The sequence below is a fragment of the Tamandua tetradactyla genome, chromosome 16 (assembly GCF_023851605.1).
Source record: "Tamandua tetradactyla isolate mTamTet1 chromosome 16, mTamTet1.pri, whole genome shotgun sequence".
In the NCBI taxonomy this organism is placed as follows: domain Eukaryota; kingdom Metazoa; phylum Chordata; class Mammalia; order Pilosa; family Myrmecophagidae; genus Tamandua; species Tamandua tetradactyla.
The window spans coordinates 60,183,245-60,200,835 of NC_135342.1; the positions used below are offsets into that span (position 1 = coordinate 60,183,245).

At 50.3% G+C, this 17,591-nt stretch overlaps 2 protein-coding genes across 7 annotated transcripts in view; one reads left to right on the forward strand and one right to left on the reverse strand.

Annotated features, from left to right (window-relative positions):
- The first annotated feature begins 619 nt into the window (after positions 1 to 619).
- Positions 620 to 8,458, forward strand: CMTM3 (CKLF like MARVEL transmembrane domain containing 3). Its single transcript, XM_077132647.1, has 5 exons — positions 620 to 874; positions 4,000 to 4,155; positions 5,281 to 5,376; positions 5,851 to 5,971; positions 7,239 to 8,458. The coding sequence occupies exons 1-5, from the start codon at positions 716 to 718 to the stop codon at positions 7,265 to 7,267; spliced, it is 561 nt and encodes a 186-aa protein (XP_076988762.1). The 5' UTR covers positions 620 to 715; the 3' UTR covers positions 7,268 to 8,458.
- CMTM4 (CKLF like MARVEL transmembrane domain containing 4) overlaps positions 3,027 to 17,591 on the reverse strand; it is a 115,943-nt gene continuing 101,378 nt past the window's right edge. For 2 of the 6 annotated variants that reach the window (XM_077132643.1, XM_077132642.1), the window contains exons 4-5: positions 16,448 to 16,608; positions 5,454 to 9,051 (exon numbers count right to left, since the gene is read on the reverse strand). In XM_077132643.1, the coding sequence (XP_076988758.1) occupies positions 8,706 to 9,051; positions 16,448 to 16,608 (507 nt within the window). In that variant the 3' untranslated portion in view covers positions 5,454 to 8,705. Of the gene's footprint in view, positions 5,051 to 5,453; positions 9,052 to 9,108; positions 16,609 to 17,591 lie in introns of those variants that run through there. The other 4 variants (XM_077132646.1, XM_077132645.1, XR_013163607.1 and 1 more) reach the window with 3 other exon arrangements.

The following is a 17,591-nucleotide window of genomic DNA, read 5'->3' on the forward strand; positions in this document are numbered from 1 at the left end:
CCGCTCTGAACTCCGGGCGTCCTGGAGACAGCGTGCATGCGCGCGTCTGTGCGGGGCGCGGGGCGCGAGGGCTCCGAGGTGCTCATCTGGGAGGCCTCCAGGGCACGGGGGGGCAGAGGTGGGGGACAGCGGGGAGGCCCCAGGCCCGGGGCAGCCAACATAGAGGCTCGGAAGGATGGGCTGGCCTAAGCTGGGAGGGGAGACCGGCGAGGACGCAGGACAACTTGAGAGCCGAGAAGCGGGGACTGGAGTGTCACGGCGCGCAGTCAAAGCCGGGGGAGGACAGGGTGGGTCTTCGCCGTTTGGACGCCTAGATCCCTGCGTCCCAGGCACGCACAGGGGCAGGAAGTCAGACCCCAGGCGGAGTGCCGACAGTCCTTCTGGGCAGGGAGAGCTAGGTGGGCGCTCGGACGGTGCACAGGGCGGCAACGAGCAGGGCTCGAGGCACCAGGTCAGGGGCGAGGGGAGAAAGAGAAGGGGTGAGGCGCCCAGGCCCGGACGGCGGCGGGTCCCGCCCGGCGCAGGCCGGGACAGCAGAGGCCGCCGGGGTCCGCGAGGAGGAGGGCCGGGGGCGGGCCGGGGGCGGGGCGCGGGGGGCTGCTCTCCAGCCGCAGGAGCCTCGTCTTTTTCTCCTTCCGCACAGTCTCGGTTTCCGCTTCCCTCCCAGGCGCTGGGCGCCAGGGAAAGAGGCCGCGCCTGGGCGCCCGCCGCTGCCATGTGGCCCCCACACCCCGACCCCAACTCTGACCCGGACCCGGACCCGGAGCCCGCGGGCCGCTCCCGACCCGGCCCGGCCGTCTCGGGGCTCCGCGCCCTCCTACCGGCGCGCGCCTTCCTCTGCTCGCGCAAAGGCCGCCTCCTGCTGGCCGAGTCGGTGAGTGCGGCGGGGGCCCGGCCGGAGGAGCGCGGGGCCCCAGGCGCTGCCCCCCGCTGCCCCCGGCAGACGCCCCTCCTCGGCGGCGCCGAGCTCCGACCGCTCCTTTCGGAAGTTGAGACCCAGGACTGGGCGGTGGGTGGGCCGGCTGCCGCGGGCTGAACACCGCCCCCCACCCCGGCTTCCAGCTCGGCCGATGACTCAGAGCCCCGCACAGCTGGGCAAACTTTTCCCCGAGCTCCGTTCGGGTTCACTGACGCTCATAACGCATGTCGGTGGAGAGGCGGCGCCCGCACCCGGGCCTTCCCCGGTTCCTTAACCGCGTGAAGTTGGGGGGCTCTCAGCGTGCCTGGGTCGGGAGCGAGGCCCCTGCCGAGGGGTCGGTCCGCGCTGTGGCTCTCGGTCGCCTGCACCCTCTCTGGGCCTTGGGGACTCCGCTCCGCACACTCTCCGAGTGGAGCTGCGGGCTCCTCTCCCCGCGCCCTGGCCCGCTCTCCCGGGTGCAGCCAGGTCCCGCAGGGCCTCGGGTTGCGGGCGAAGGCTGCAGCGCCCTTGGGGCCGGGAGGCCGGAGAGGAGCCCGGGCAGTTCTTTGGCTGGGGTGGGGGAAAGGAGTGGCTGTGTAGAGCGGGATGGACAAACTCGCCCCCCACCCTTACCCCAGGGTCAGGCCAGGCCAGGGCCGCCCTGGGGGTGCGGTAGAGCCCCGGAGCCTGCAGAGGGGCAGGAGCGGAAGCTGGGCCGGGTGACCTCATCCCCTCATCCCCGCCCTCGCAGGGATCCAGCCCCTCACCCTGCCCCCTTGGAGCTCCTCTTCCTTCCCGCTCGCCCTACCCGCCCGTTGGGCCTTCTTTGTCCTCCTAATACTCCCGCACTGTCCGCGTGGGGAGTGTGTGTGTGTAGGTGGGGGTGGGTGTTGGATCCGGGTCTGCAGCGATGACGGAGGAAGAGGCAAGGCAGGGGGATGAGGGACAAGCACTGGGTGGTGGCCGATTGTTGCTTCCATCTCCCAGAAACTTGGCTGAGCCTGTCGTTATTCCCACTTTGCAGACGAGAAAGCTGAGGCGCTGAGTGTCTGTGGGGTTTGACAGGGGGCCCATCGAGAATCCGAGTGAGGGGAATTATGGGGGTGGGCACCGGCCCAGCACCTGCCCAACCTGGGGGAGGCATCTGGGCCCAAGGATGGAGTCCCAACTCCAGGAGCCGCCTTCCGACTGGCCACCCTGCCCCACCCTGGACACCGATGGTCCACTTTGGGGGAGAAGCCTTGAATGTACAGTTCACTGAAGGGACCCCACCCCAGGACTCCATGAGTGGAGAGGGTGCCAGCCAGAGGAGGCTTTGGGCCCAACTGGGGGACAGGGATCTGGGTCAAGGAGGATGAGGGGGAGGGGTGGGCCCTTAGGGTACAAGGGAAGCCTGCCTGGGGCTCCTGCCTCCGTGGTCACCTCCCCCTACCCCAGGCCCAAGCAAGGTGGGGAAACCGACCTGGACTGGAAGGGGAGGGAGGGCCACCAGGATCAGGGGGTAAGGAAACAGGAATTGAGAGGGGGATCCCCAGAACTGGGCTGGTGGGGGGAAGGAGGGGCAGGAAGGGGAGGGGCGCCAGGACAGCCCTCAGCACAGGAAGTAAGGGAGGGGCTGTGGATGGCCCTGATCAGGGACAGTCTTCTTGGGAGGCTCTGGCAGTCTCTACCACATTCTGTGACTTGGTTTCCTATCTGTCTGAGGGCTGACCACTACAGAGCAGAAGGAGGTGCTGTGAGACTCCCCACAGCTCATTTATCTGAAGCAGCCACTGCTTCCTGTGGGACATTTGGTGTCCCCATGGGACCCCCTGAGCTGGGGCAGCAGTCCCCAGGCCCCACTCTGAGCTCCCCAGCCGTGATGTGCTCAAACCCAGCCGCAGTGACAGAAACCAGGCCAGCGAAGTCCTCCCCAGCACCCCCAGGGCATTTTTGCATAAGAACTCCACCTGTGGGGTTGGGCAGCAATGGCTTCCGATTTTGGAGCAAGTCACCTCACCTCTGTGAACCACAGTCTTCTCATCTGTGAAACGGGGCCGTGCATGGCACCTGGCACCCGAGTGGCCGTGAGGTTGAGGTGAAGACCACAAGCCGCCGGCCCAGGGAATAGCCCTGAGGTCTTGGCCTGCCCTGCACCGCCAGCCAGGGACAGAGCCACCCCTGGAGCCTCAGCCTTCTCCAGCCCAGGGTGCTGGCCGGGATAGCAGTGAGCATTTTGGTTACTGTAGTTCTTCCTGTCCCTTTTGAACTTTTTCCTTGGAATGAATTACCAGGTATGGAGTTTCTGTCTCAAAGGGTAGCACACCCTAAAGGCTCTCGGACTTCCCTACCTTCCACCAAGGCTGTGTTAGGATGAGTGCAGGGTCTCCTGGGGTTTTTTTTTTTCCTATCATGAAAATTTTCAAGCATTAAAAGAGCTGAAGGATTTTTCCAGTGACCACTCATATGCCCACCTCCTAGACTGTACAATTGACATTGTTATATTTGCTTTATCCCATGTCTGTCTATCTGTCCATCAGCCCATTTTATTTTTTGATGCATTCAGAGTAAATTGCAGACATCAGCACATTTCAGCTCCACACACTTCAGCATGTATATCATTCACCAAAGTTCACTGTTTTTTATTTTCAAAGTAAAGTTTACATTCAGTGAAAAGCACACATCTTAGGTGTTGGGGGCTATTTTTCAAAACTGTTTCCTATTTTAGTGGGCTGTCCTCGAGACTGCTTGTTGGACACTATCTGAGTTGGGTGGTTTTTGCCACAGAGCCTGCTGGGGTGGGGGAGGGACCAGCCCTAAGAGGTGGCCCTCTGGGGACAGGACACACTGGGGAAGCTGGGGCTTCCTGATTAGGTCCTTGCAAGGAGCTGGAGTGAGGTCAGGACTCGGCCTAATGCAGAGGGCTGGGGTAGCGTAGGCTGGGCCTGGGCCCATGGCTGGGTTTGGAACCTATTTGACCACTTCTTGGCTACGGGACTTTGGGCAGGTCCCTTCTCTGCTGGAGCCTGAGTGCCCTCCTCCGTTCCTGACTGCAGGGCTGGGCTCAGAGGAACACGGGGAAGGGGCTGTGAAGACTAACTTTCCTCCCCTCTGTCTTCCAGGGTCTCTCGTTCATCACCTTCGTCTGCTATGTGGCATCCTCAGCATCCGCCTTCCTCACGGCGCCCCTGCTAGAGTTCCTGCTGGCCCTCTACTTCCTCTTTGCTGATGCTATGCAACTGAGTGACAAATGGCAGGGCCTATGCTGGCCCATGATGGTGAGGGCTGGGGCCCCGGAGGAAGTGATTGGCTGCCCAGTCCATGAGCAGGGACCAGGGGCTGTCTAGCCTAGAATGACCAGAGGGGGAAGCCGGAGCCGTGCATCTCAGTCCTTTTCAGCTGTGATCCTTTCTTCATGCTCTGGAGGAGCTGTTTATAGTTGGTTAGAGCCAAGTGGACAGACCTGGCTTCAGATAATCCCTGCCCTGGCCCCACCACCCACATCACCTGGAACAGGTTGCTGCACCTCTCCAGCCGCCAGGGTCCATCTGTGAGGCAGGGAAACCACAAGGCATGGGAACCCAAAGATGGCCCCTTTGCCCCTGGCCACCAGGTGGCGCTGCTGCACCCCATCCCCCAACCCAGATCTGTGCCTGTGCGGAATGAGCCTCAGCTACAGAATTTTAAGCCATTTCCACAATGTGGGTTAACTGAGGATTTGCCGGGCTTACCCAGGCCTCAGCTATCTGGCATCCCTGGCCTTGCTTTATCACCTGGGAGGGGCCAGAACCCCACCAGTGTACTTTGCTGAATGAAATGAGACAGAGAGAAGGGTCACTAGAGGCTGGACTTGACCCTAGTCTCTCGATTCACATCCAGCATTCTCTCACCCACCCAATGAGGGCTCCACACTGTCCCCATTGTAAGGGTGGGTCTGCAGAAGCCCCTACATAAATAGGTCTGGAACAAGTGTGTGGCAGAGCAAGGCAGAGGACCAGAATGCCCCATTGGAGAGCCAGAAGGGAGTATGCCACAAGGTTCCCAACCTCTGGCTTCCCAATGAGTTGGGAAACTTGCAGCTTCAGGACATGCTGGATGTAGCAGCCTGGTCCTCGCCCATCGCAGTTTCTGCTGTTCACAGCCAGCAGGACAACCAGACTAAGATGAGAGCACCTGGGCAGGAGTGGGGGTAAGGAAAGGTCAGAAAGTGCAGGTAGGGCAGGAGAGGGTAGGAGCCCCATGGCTGCTGGACCCGAGGCCACCATGTTCATGCTCCTCTGGAGACAGTATGGTTCCAGCCCTGTTCCTGCAGCTCGGGTGCCCTCCTTAGCCCCTTATCCTACTTTGGCTCCCTGCTGGCTCATCCCCATGCCATGCTCCTTACACTGTGCTCCTCTCCCCAGGACTTCCTGCGCTGTGTGACGGCGGCCCTCATCTACTTTGCCATCTCCATCACAGCTGTTGCAAAATACTCAGACGGGGCCTCCAAAGCAGCTGGAGTGAGTAGCTGTCCTACCCCTGGGAGGTAGTGTCCACCACCCCAAGCTCATCCCCCACCCCCAAGCCTTAGGTTCTTACTGGGACACTCACCTGATAAGAGACCTGGGAACGCATTCTTCCCCTGTGAGGGCCCCATCTCATTTCTGTTGTGAACCTCAGCTATCCCCTAGTGTCTTCTCATTAGAGATTTCTTCTGCTGGCCTCTGAGCTCTGAAAGGCATTTGCCAAACCAGATGAACAGCTCATCTGCCTATCTGTCGTGAATCAGAGGGGGCCATGCCTGCCAATTCCAGATGCTCATCCACTGATAAGAAATGGCTGGGGGCCGGGAGTGGGAGGCAGGAAGGCAGCCTCTCAGTCTTGTCCTCCCTCCCCTTTCCCAGCATCTTTGCCCCAGGGTTCCCAGCTCCTGATGATGTGCCCTATCTACCTGCATGCCCTCCCCCAGCACTCCCACCATCTGTTCCCCACAGGTGTTTGGCTTCTTTGCCACAATTGTGTTCGCCGTTGACTTCTACCTGATCTTTAACGATGTAGCCAAATTCCTCAAACAAGGAGACTCAGCAGATGAGACCACAGCTGACAAGGCAGAAGGTGGGTGAGAATCCAACAGATCAACTTGGGGATTGTTATTGCAGTGCCCCCCCGCCCCCTAGTGGGTAGCTTGGCTCTGGTGAGGTTGGCATGGGCGCATTTCCTCACTCGATAGGCAGGAAGTGTTTTTTCCCTAGCCCAGTGCCTGTATCCCTTCATGTGGCACTGATCATAAAGCCGGTCCCCTCAGGGAGCATAAGGCTCCTTCAGACCTCACCTTCCCAGGAGGGGTAAGCCAAGGGCATGCCCAGCATGCCTGTTACAAGTACCTCCTTCTGGGTGAAACCTTCCTGATGAGCCCTGAGGCACCTGGACACTGCAGTCACCAGCCCCTGGGACTCAGGCTCTTTTGTCCTTATCTGCAGCACTCAGCCAAAGCCAGGCAAGCTTGGGTTGGCTTTGTTTTTATTTCAAAGGGAAGTGCCATATATGCAGCTTCCAGCTGTCGTTCAGCAGCTCAGAACAGCTGTCATGCACATTACCTGATTTTACAAAAGTCAGGTTTCACCTGTAATGACAAAGCCCCCTTGGGGTACCTATGCCCTGAGACAGGGCCTGTGGTGGGGGCTCTGCAAAGGTGTGTCAGGAGGGGCTTCCTGGGCCACAACCCAGAGGGGCAGGAGGAGCAGAGTGGGTGGAGGCTCCAACACTGGAATTGCCCAGAGACCCAGGAGTTGACCTGGGACTGAGTTCAGGGCTCTGCAGCCTACTGAACATTCCCAGGTGGGCTCCAGATGGAGAAACTTACTACTGGTGGCTGACAGCTGTGAGACCTTCAGCCCTGTGTCCCCTGCTTCCTCCAGGGCCCTGATATCAACATCTGTTGAACCAAACACCTGATGAGCATGCACAGATGAACGGGCCGATTACCTGCCCTTGGGGAGCTCACAGCCCAGACAGGAGTCAGAGCTGGGAACAGACAGTGGCGATGTATACAGTGGGATTCATGTCATCAAAGGGGCATACTGGGGCAAGGGGTACCCAGAGCAGAAGTCAGGGAAGGCGTCCCAGATGGAGTGGCAATTGTAACAGCAAAACAGGCACCAACAGGTACAAAGAGAGGAATTAGAGGGCCCATTTGTGTGCCAGTTAGGCTGGAGGCTAGTAGAGGTGACCCTAGAACTGTGTCTTGATGGCTGTGTAGGAGCTTGTGGGAAGAGACCTGAGCCTAGGGCTCCTGCCAGTAAACTGACTGTGCTTCCCTGGAGACTGTTCCCAGGCCACTGTCTGGAAACTCCTGACAAGTACGCTTCTGCTTTCCTTTCAGAAGAGAATTCTGACTCCGACTCCGACTGAAGGTCTGCCCATGTCTTGGAGCCCGAGGAGCCACTCCTGCACCTTCCTGCCCAAGCTGGCTCAGATTGTGCCCAGGGGACCCTGTGGAAGAGAGGCTGTGCCCTCTTGAGCAGCAGTGGGAGTTCTGACTAGGGGACCCTCCTCACTGCCTCATGTTCCTGAATCCAGTCTACAGACTGCACCCCTTGCTTAGCACTATTTAACCACTCTGCAGGAGGGCATCTCCACCCCATCTCCCCACTTCTGCCCACAGAACTCAAGTCATTTACCCTCTCTGCCAAAGACAAGCAAAAGGACACAAAGCCGAGTTGTTGCCAGTGCTTGGAGCCTAGGATCAGACAGAAACTGACTGCCACCTCTCCCAGTAAGCAATTCATGCTGGAGTTGGGTGGTGTGTGTGGTAGGGGATGGGGCTTGGTCTGCATTTTCCAAATGGAACAGTAAGACAGAAAGCATCAAAGGGCTAACCTGCTAGATGCCAGTGGTTTCTGATGCCTGTCTGCACTTGGTACACCTGCCTGTGCTGGGCACTTTGTTGAAAATGGTCCTTCCAAGAGTCTCTTGTTCAGCATACAGCTCTTCCCTCTGATCTTGAAATGGGGAGAAAACCGACCTTGCCTTATCATCTAGGAGAGAGTGGGTCTTGGTGCCCATAACTAACACCCCACACCCTTGAAAACCTCAAGTTTTCCTTGGGTGAGATGACTGTTCTGGGTCTTACACTGTTCAGAGAAACAGTTCGTGTACAGCTGGCCAAGTCCAGGAGATGCAGGGTACTAAAAGAGGGAAGAGCAGTGACAGCATTGTGGGTAGCTGGGCGGGCCCAGCCAAACCCACTCTTTCTCTGGGGGACAGTCAGCAGATAAGACGTTCCCAGAACAATGTACTTCCAGACACCAGAGCAGTTGCTGACCATCCCATGAGATGAGATGACCCTTCTGGGTTCACCTCAGAACTTATACTGTGTATGTATCCTCAATGGGATTTTTTTAACTATGTATATATATATATATACATATATTCTTTTTATACAAAAGCAGCTTCTTAACAAATGGCATTTCCTGTGACCCAAGAGGCCTGGTCAGTGAGCCAGAGTTCTGGGCCTGTGTTTTGGGTACTTGTAGCCTGTTCTCTTGCATGTGAATCTCCTATCCTGAAAAGGCCATCATGGATTAAACTAGACTGACTACCTGTTTGGTGCATGTTTGAAAAAAAATCTCACCCCACATATGTTGTGAAACCCTGGCAGATTTAGGTTTTAACAACAATACATGAGCTCTTACTCTGTGCCAGGCACTGGGCTAAGTATCTGATGTGAATTTTCTTATATAATACTCACTCAATCCTATCTTATAGTCAAGGAAACTAAGAAAGGTTAGATAACTTGCTCAGGTCACCATGGCCCTTTGAGGAGGCCCAGGGCCCTCTCCCTTATGTATCAAGATAAAGGCCTGTAGCCAGAACCTGGGGCTTTTGTGGAAACCGGTTGTACCAGGGACCTCGGAATGGCAGCTTGGGGGACTCTGGGTGGATTTCTGGCCCAGGGCCAAAGCACTGCAATAGAGAATGGGATACACAGCAGCAAGTACAGGAAAGCTGCTCCAAATGTCACACAAAACACATTCTGAAAGTGTGGGAGAGTTGAAAGTACAGAAGGCAAAAGAGGCACACAATGGGGTGTTATATACTCGCCAGCCCCAGCCAACCTGGCGGTTGACCTGGTATCCCAGAGGACTTGTCCTGCCCCATGGACTGTGGCTGCATTCACCCTCCACCTAGCAAGCCTGTGAAGGGGCAGGAGATATATGTTAAGAGTAAGAAAAGAGAAGAGAAAATAACATTTTTACATGTCCATTTATTAAACAAGAACTCCTTCATGACAATTTAATACAATATTTATTAGCGATTAGTGTTGAGAAAATTATTTCCCTCTACATACAAAAATACAGATTTGAACACTATGAAAATAATCAGGACAAGTACCATGAAGAAATTGGTCCTTCAAAAGAAAGTAAAGGGCAACGTGAGGCCTTCTCTGCTGTCGGACAAATAAAAAGAAGCCAAGTTTTGGGGGCCCCCAAAAACACTCCAGACGGACAGTCAAACCCAAGAAGCAGTCAGAACTAGGTGTCCCCCTAGTTCTGGGACAGTCTGAAGAGATAGGACAGGAGTTCTGAGCAACAACAGCATAAACCAAATTCACAAAGAAGGGCCCACAGCTGTGTCTTTAAACTGATAAAAAGAAATTGCCTTGGCATTGCTCCCAAAGTGCCACTCAGGGAAGTATCCATGAGTAATCACACTGGAAAGATTTATGACTTGGCCATCTGACTTGACTTCCTTTGTTATAAAATAACTACATATTCTGGCCCTTCAAGAGACCAAAAAATTCTATCACTGTTTCAGTAACTTGATACCTTCATTTCGCAATGGCTCAGCTAGTTCACTCAAGACTTCTTGGCCAGACACATCTATTAGTCCTGCGGACGGAGAGTAGGAAGAGCAGCTAGAGTGTTATCTGTGTGTTGATATCGATCTCCTCCTGGCAAAGGATCTGTTTTGTTAAGGCCAAAACCCTACAAAGGGCCACTGAACTGACCAAGAGCACCCACAAACCCATCTGAAGTCCGAGTGGAAGGCCTGCCTGGCAGCCTAGTTGGCCCGACAGAGGGAAGCAGGTAATCAGGTTACTGGGACAGGCCTGAGCTCACCCTGGGAAACACCAAGCCGGAGAAACCCTCCTGCTTGCCAGCACGCCACAGTAGAGAAGGGGCCAGGAGCTGGCCTGTCATCATTTTAAACCAAAGACAGGGAAGACAGCATTGATGATATTCTTTTCTTTTTAAAAATGGAACAACTTTCCTCTTGCTGTTTGAGGTGTGCCATGCCTTTCAAATGGAGCAAGAGGTTCAAAATGTCAAATGCAATTATACTGATTAATTATTATTTCACAGAAATACATACTCACTCTCAGACTATTTAAATAAGCAGAAAGAGATGTTAGGCAGAAAGCAGTATACAAGAGACAGGGAAAGCCAGCTGGTTTTTGTTTTTTTAAACTGTACGAAGTTAAAGGGGAAATGGCCAAACCTCAAAACCAGCATTGCTAAAAGCAATATCAAAAGGACACAATCTAAAATCATGCTACAAAAATAGTGTTATCTGGTTTAACTAAATGTACATCTTTTTTTCAATTCCATGATTGACAAGAGTGCTTCTGTGACACATGGAAGGCACCAGAGGTGAAGTGATTATTATTTGTCTTAAAATATACAAAGATAGAACTACCTACTTTGGAAAAAAAAATACAGTCATACCTATAATAAATAGTTTACTGTTTTGCCATGGTTCCTGAGCCCCTACAAACTTCAACATATACAAATAGCTTCGATTGCTAGCATTCTCTTAAAGGGAACCACATTAAACAAAATCAAGTTATGAGAAAAAATGATTTTATCCAAATAAACTAATTTTACTGTGGGGCAGGATTTGAAAACTCATTTTAAATGGGTTGTGGCATGAAGAATTGGAAGCAGGTGGCCCCCACCATAGGCCTGAGCTGGCATGGGGCTGTCCCTGCCCTCCCCCTCCTCCAGGAGCCTGCCGTCCTCCAGCCCTGGGACCAGCCAGGTGTACCTTCAAGCCCTGAAGGCTTGCCTTCCTCACTTCTGCACAAAGAACAGAGCACGGGAACTTGCAAAATCGATTCTGAAAAGGTAGGAAGGCAAGACAGGGTCCTCAGAGAGAAACTACCCATTAGTCATACTTGGCCCCACCTGGGGTGGGCATCAAATGACCCCCTACCACCCTCATTTTCCTGACCATTCCTTAGGGTTGCTTTCCTAATAAAAGGTGGTATTTAAGAGCAGTGTCACCAAAGATGACTCAGAATTGATATATTCAGACTGTTACTGAATCCCATACAAATCATTATCAGAATCTTATAAGGCATCTTCTCTCTTCTGAGGCACAATTATAAAAAGAAACTTTGGGCCTCATCCTAAATTCCACTCTCAAAGCTGATTAACGTAGCTTGAGGCAAGTTCTTACTTGTAAATGAGAACTACAAAAGTTCTGACAGCTCACCAGAGCCCAGGCAGCACTGATCCCTCAGCTGAAGGCTCTCTGGCCTTTGTATCTTATGCACCCCAAAGAAAACATAACCACCTTAGTGTCTCGGTGGCAAGTCACCCAATAAAGTCTTAGCATAAAAAAATGTAGATAAACTAACCCTATAAAATAGATATGCTAATCAAGATTCATAATCGCAACTTAATTCTATGCAAACTGCGATTTTTTTACTTCACTTTTAGATTTATGGAATAAGAAAAACTACAGAGGACAAAAAAATCTCAGAAGTTGAGAAACTGTATCTAAATGGAAAAAGAATACATTTCAGGAAAAAAAACAGAAAAATATATCAAGACCCACTCCTCTACCTCAAGCCGAAGGAGTGTACAGACGAGTACATTTTATTGGAATGAAGAAAAGTACAACAGAACATTTCACTTTCAGAAGAAAAATCTACTAACAGATAATTTCTTACTGAGACAGTTTCTAAATAAAAGAAATGTAAAAGGTCAAATATTTCAAATTACCTTCTCAACCAGACAGCTCAGATGATTTTAATGATATCTGCCAAGAATTAAAAAAAACAGATTTTATAAAGAGGCAGGAAAGTCTACTAAGCTAAAGGGAGACAGTGCTGGGCCTGTGTCCTAAGTGTCAAAGATGGCACCCAAACCAGATTCTGAGTTGCCTGTGCAGACCCACGAGTTCCTGAACAAGAGACACCAAGCCACCCATAGCGCCAAGGAATACTGGCCCCATCACTCAAGCTGATTACAGAACACACAAGACCTCACTTTTCAAAGGAGAGAGAGGATGACAGTTAACCAAGCACATTTTTTTCAAGATGGCCTGGGTCTGTGAACATGTCTAGTGCTGTAAACAGACTGACAGCAGAGAGAGCCTGGATATGCTGTGGCCTCCTTCACCTCTCACCTCCCTCACCTGTCCCTGCTCTGACTGCAGCAGGTTAGCCCAACAAGCCTGTCACCTGGCTGGTCTTGGAAGTGGGTGCTGATAAAATTACAAAGGCTCTGGGGAAGAGAAAGTCCGGATTCTGCAACATCACTAGGAGCTAAAAGAGCATTTAGAGCAACTTTTTGACGTGCTCGAGAGAATCAACGGCAGTCCTAGGCCTAGAAGGTGTTTCTCTTTTTGTTACCTGTTTAACGTCATTATTTCCCTATGATAGGATATGAAGAAGAGGACAATTTAGCAGCAGCCACACTGGTTTCCTGGTTGCATTACTATGCATACTTAGACTATCACTTCCTTCCAGAATCACTAAATTGACCACATGCTGTCTCTATGCTCTATTCAGTTGTTAGGACAGGTCCTGCCACTTGTATGGAAAAGCTCACACAGTCAGAATTAGACCTTGGCCCACCTCTTGAACACAGAGAAAACTGAGGGGTTTCTTCCCAAACAGCACATGCAAGTCTACAAGAAGAGATAAGCTTGGGCCACTCGTAGGACATGACACCTAAAGTTCAAGGCTCTGCAAACAATAATTCATGTGTGTGGACATCAGAGATGGCCTGTGGTTTCACTTAAGATTGAATCAACAAGAAAGCCCCAAAGAAAGGCAAGTAAAACTGTAAACTTTAAAGAGTAGGAATGTTTTCAACTGAATCATGAGACTCACATCAAAACCCAAACAGGGTGGAGGTCAAGATGCCCCAGGCTAACTGTAGTTGGGCACCTTCCTGGCAGGATGGGGAGAATGGTGTCCAAAGGGCTGGGGGTCGTCCACCTCCCTGGGCTGGGATCTTCACGGGTTTCCCTGTGGCCTGGGCTGAGCAGGCTGCTACATGTTTGCTTTTTTTGTAGGCAAAGGGAAACTATTTGGATGGCTGCTGCTACAGAAGATAAAAATCTTTTTTTTTTTTTTTAATTTTAAATCAAATTTCTCTTACATGATTTTAATCTGTAACAGCTTTTGCCCTTTCCCAGGTTTCTATGGGACGAACAAATATCTTCAGGTTTTCATGATGGTAATCTCTCTGTATGAAAGGGAAAAGATATTTCCCTCTGTGTTGTCAGCAGTGTGAAGGGAAGATAAAGGAAAATCACCAAATAGACCAAATGAGCACCAAGAAAAACTTTCTCAGAAGATGTCAGTGTTTGCATCCATTTAAAACCACCATAGGTTCTACCAAATTCTTAAGAGTTTCAACTGTACAGTCCCAGAAACAAATTAACTCATACAGCAACTGCAGTTCTCTTCAAGTTTGGCTTGAACTATAAAAACCAGTATCATCCCATTAGAAAACTCAGAAAAGCTAAGGTTGCCTCAATCTTAAAATTCCCCAAACTTCCAAAATGTTAAATGCAAAAATATGTTTCCTTCAATTTGCAAAGAGGTCATTTTAAGTACTCCAAATCTAGATTGTCTTCTGTTTGTACATATAGAGTAGCAAAATAAGAAAAACAGAAGTGCCTCTATATTCACATTCACCACAAACAGCCATGCTCGATTCCTGCCATAACCTTCCTCACCACACTGGCTGGCTGTGATGGGATGGATGTGTGCCTGTGCGTGGCACCAGTTACAAAGTGTACACAGCTACTTCCGGTTCTAGTGGGAGTTAATTAAATATTAGGAAATACATTTACAAAAATCACAGGAAGCCTCATGGCACAAAGGATAGTAAATAGTTACAGGGACATAAATAATTCCAAAGATTCTAACACTAGGATGCGAACTAACTCCTAAGTCCCTTGGTGGCATAAGAAGCCATCACTTTTTATCTTTCATCAGTACTGACAATTTTGATGGGCTTCAGAACTGTTTTATGAAGCTGACAACACATCCTTGGGAAGCCAATTAATTGTCTCCTTTTCCCAGGTGATAAACTGATTTTATTGAAGTGACTTGGAAAAACTTGGGCAACAATCCCGCCTGAATAATGTTCTGTTTTTCAATCTCTCTTCAAAGGCAGGCTGTTATTAAGGTCAAGTAACGATTCCCAGAGGGAGATTTCTGATAAAGTCCAGATGGTCCTCTAAGTGGGCCCTATTTAATGTAAGTCTGAGTCTTTGCGACCCTGTTTATAAATGGAACTCTTACAGAGGGCAATAAGTCAATTTTGACTATGAACACACTCAACAAATGCAAAATAAATACACAGATGAACAGATAAAATCCACATATCACAATCATCCCCAAAATCACTAATTAAGATAGGTTCAAAGTTTGCAAAGCATGAGTTGTATGGACTCACAACGTACGTGGGAAGAGGGTGCTATCAGATCTGCTGGGCAGCACACCCAGCTGTGACCAGGCCAGGCTGCCTCTGTGGGAGCCAAGGAGAGCTCAGTTACCACCAGATTGGGTCCCACCAGCAGCCCACAGCCCTGGAAAGGACTGCAGCAGAACTCAGACTGTACCTGATGTTCGGTTCAAGGAACTAACCCCTATGCCAATCCTTCAGAGACATCACAGCACCATTTCCTGCAGAAATCCCCAGCTTAACGGTATTACCTGATCAATCCCCTGACTACTTAAAATCAGACACTGCTGTTTTATGATGCATGCAATACCACACGTACAGACACTTTCTCACACAAGCTCTCCTCTTCCCATCTCTAAATATATATATATTCATTCATTCTCTCTCTCTCAATTATTACACAGTACACTGCTAAAGCTATAAACGATCCTTAGTACAAGACCTTGGGGATTCTCCACATTACTGCAAACGTTTCCAGCCAACAGTAAGTGTTTTTTCCTTGGTGAGGGCTAAACATATAATATCAGAACTAGAGGAAGGCTTGTAAACATTAAAACAGTTCAAAGAGTAAAAACCTGATAAATTAAAACTATTTTTTCATAAAAGATACAATTAAAATCCACTAGGAAAAAAAAACACTAAAGCATCAGAGGGGCTTAACTCATTCACCATAAACAATAATCTTCAGTTTACCAAGAATCTAATAAAAAGCCTTAAGTAACTAGAATTTTCACCAATAATTTCCAAGATTGATGTTCACAGCTATGACCCCGAGGTGCCAAAACCTACAATTAATGCCTTCTGAAGCAGTGAAAGGATGTGTCATGGTGCAAATTCAAGCATTTTCAAATCCTAGACAACTGTATTCAGAAACACTCTACAGCTCTCCTTAGGCATTTGAAAATTAGCACACACCCCTAAAATGGAAGGGATGTATCTATATGTGTGCATGCTTATTTGTAACATACACAAACATACACCACCTGTGGTCCATGAAGCCAGCAAAAGGGCAAGTGCTTTGGCTGGTAGAATGGACTGTAGTTCTTTCATGGCTTTTACCTGAGAAGGTAAAATTACAGAAAATCTGCAACTCAGCCTCCAGGTATTTAGGGTAGGTAGAGAAAACAAGCTGGTCCCCATATTTCTGAAGAAGAATCTGGGAAGGAATTCATTTGAGGAAAAAATCAAGTGACTTCTAAGCATCAGCAATCCTGTAAAGCTGTACCAAGAGGACAGCAATGTTTCCCATCCTTGTAAGGTCCAGACCCAGTAAAGAGGTCAATGAGTAGTACATCCATCCCCCAAGACCCTCAGTGTCAAACATGGCCTTTTGGGCTTGTGCTGGCTGTCTCAATGCCAGGAGGTATGGAAGACAAGGAATAGGTGAGGAACTGGCAGCCAGACTCAACAGGAGTCCAAAGGGTGCCCCAGCTGTGTGATATCCCCAGAGGCTACCCAAGAATCATCATGGTTGACCATTCTAATGCTGTACTTTCATTCCTTGATTATTTCCCTCTTAGCAGTCCCATTTAATCCAAAGTCTTGATATAAAAGGGTGGTTCAGAGTCAGATGTGAAGCCTGTGCTTGGAAACAGTTAAGACCTAAGCTAGACATGGTCAGCTGCTCCTGCAGCCACCAAAGGCTGGAGAATTCATGGGCTGCTCCAGCCCACTACTGAACAGCTGGGTATGGGGGGCTGCCTCCACCCATGTACCCACTGACAGGGCTCCTCTGAAAACCCTTTCCCAAAATGAGCCTTTACCAAAAAGAAAAAATTCAACTTAATCATGCGAAAATCTGGTGTGACTAGGGAAAGAAAAGTTGATTGAGAGGATGGGCACGAGGATGGGAGGGAAAAGGACTCTGGCAGGTCCTCACGTGTCCAGGCGCTGGATCTCAGGCCGACCATCCACGTCTCTGGACTCCGTGCGGGCTCGGATGTAGTCATTGGTGCTCTGTTGGCGGATGCTGACTCTCCATTTCTGAACTGCCAAGAATGTGTTCACCGCGTACACTGCAGTTGCCAAGAAGCCAAATATCTGAAACAAACAGGACTGGTTAGTCTTCGGGCAGACTGCCCACTGGCAGGGTCTCTGGGCAGGAAGAGGCCTTTAGTGCCTTTCATGGTGACCGAAGCTGTGTGTGACCTTTTCCTGGTTGCTCGGCTGTCAGAACGTGGCTGAGGCTTTTGACATGACTCACGTGAAATCCTGCCTGACCAAAAGACAGTCTAAGGTTTCTTTTGAAGTAGTTTGGACCCATTAAAAAAAAATCACAAAAGTACTTCTTTCTACAGGACCTTCATGGACTCTGGTCTTAGATGAGACAGTATAGTACGTCCATCTACAATGTAAGTAGAAAGTTAGTGGCTCAAATGAGAGCCCAACTCAAGCCACAAGGCTGTAATTTCAAACCACAGGCCCCAGCTTGCTGTCCATATCCAGCTGCCTCTTCCCCGGGCAGCTCTGCGTGGTCAGCTCCAGGGAGTAAAGCAGCAGCAATTTTATTTGTGTGATAATGACTGACAGATCTACTCAGTGGCACCTGGGAGAGCAGCTAGTTTAATCCTTTTTGTAAACATTTTAATCCCCCCCACCCCAATTCCAAAAGTCATATATGTTCTTTGTAAATAAAGAAACGCAGAACATAGAGAGTGAAAGTTTCCAACTACTTGGTTTCTACTCCACCCCCAGGAAACATGTCCTCTGACTGCTAAATGTTAAGACCTACAGACTCACAGGTAAGCTCTCAGAACTCACATTACTAACAGACATCCAGGCTCTGCCAAATGCATTAAAAGCAGTGGTTCTTAAACTTGAGTGTCTATCAGTATCACCTGGAGAGCTTGTGAAAGTACATTTCTGATTCAGTGGCTCTGGGTGCAGACTAAGAATCTGTATTTATATCAAGTTCTTGGGTGATACTAAGACTACTGTTCCAGACACCACCCTTTGAGAACCACAGGACAGAAGGAACTTGAGCCTCCACTGACCCAGTAACAACCACTAGCAAATAACAAGTG

What these genes read in the sequence shown, in the direction of transcription:
- CMTM3 (XM_077132647.1), top strand. Translation starts at nt 716, where the DNA reads ATGTGGCCCCCACACCCCGACCCCAACTCTGACCCGGACCCGGACCCG. An exon ending in GCCTATGCTGGCCCATGATG is followed by an intron (nt 4,156 to 5,280) that starts GTGAGGGCTGGG and finishes TCCTCTCCCCAG; the next exon opens with GACTTCCTGCGCTGTGTGAC. An exon ending in CACAGCTGACAAGGCAGAAG is followed by an intron (nt 5,972 to 7,238) that starts GTGGGTGAGAAT and finishes CTTTCCTTTCAG; the next exon opens with AAGAGAATTCTGACTCCGAC.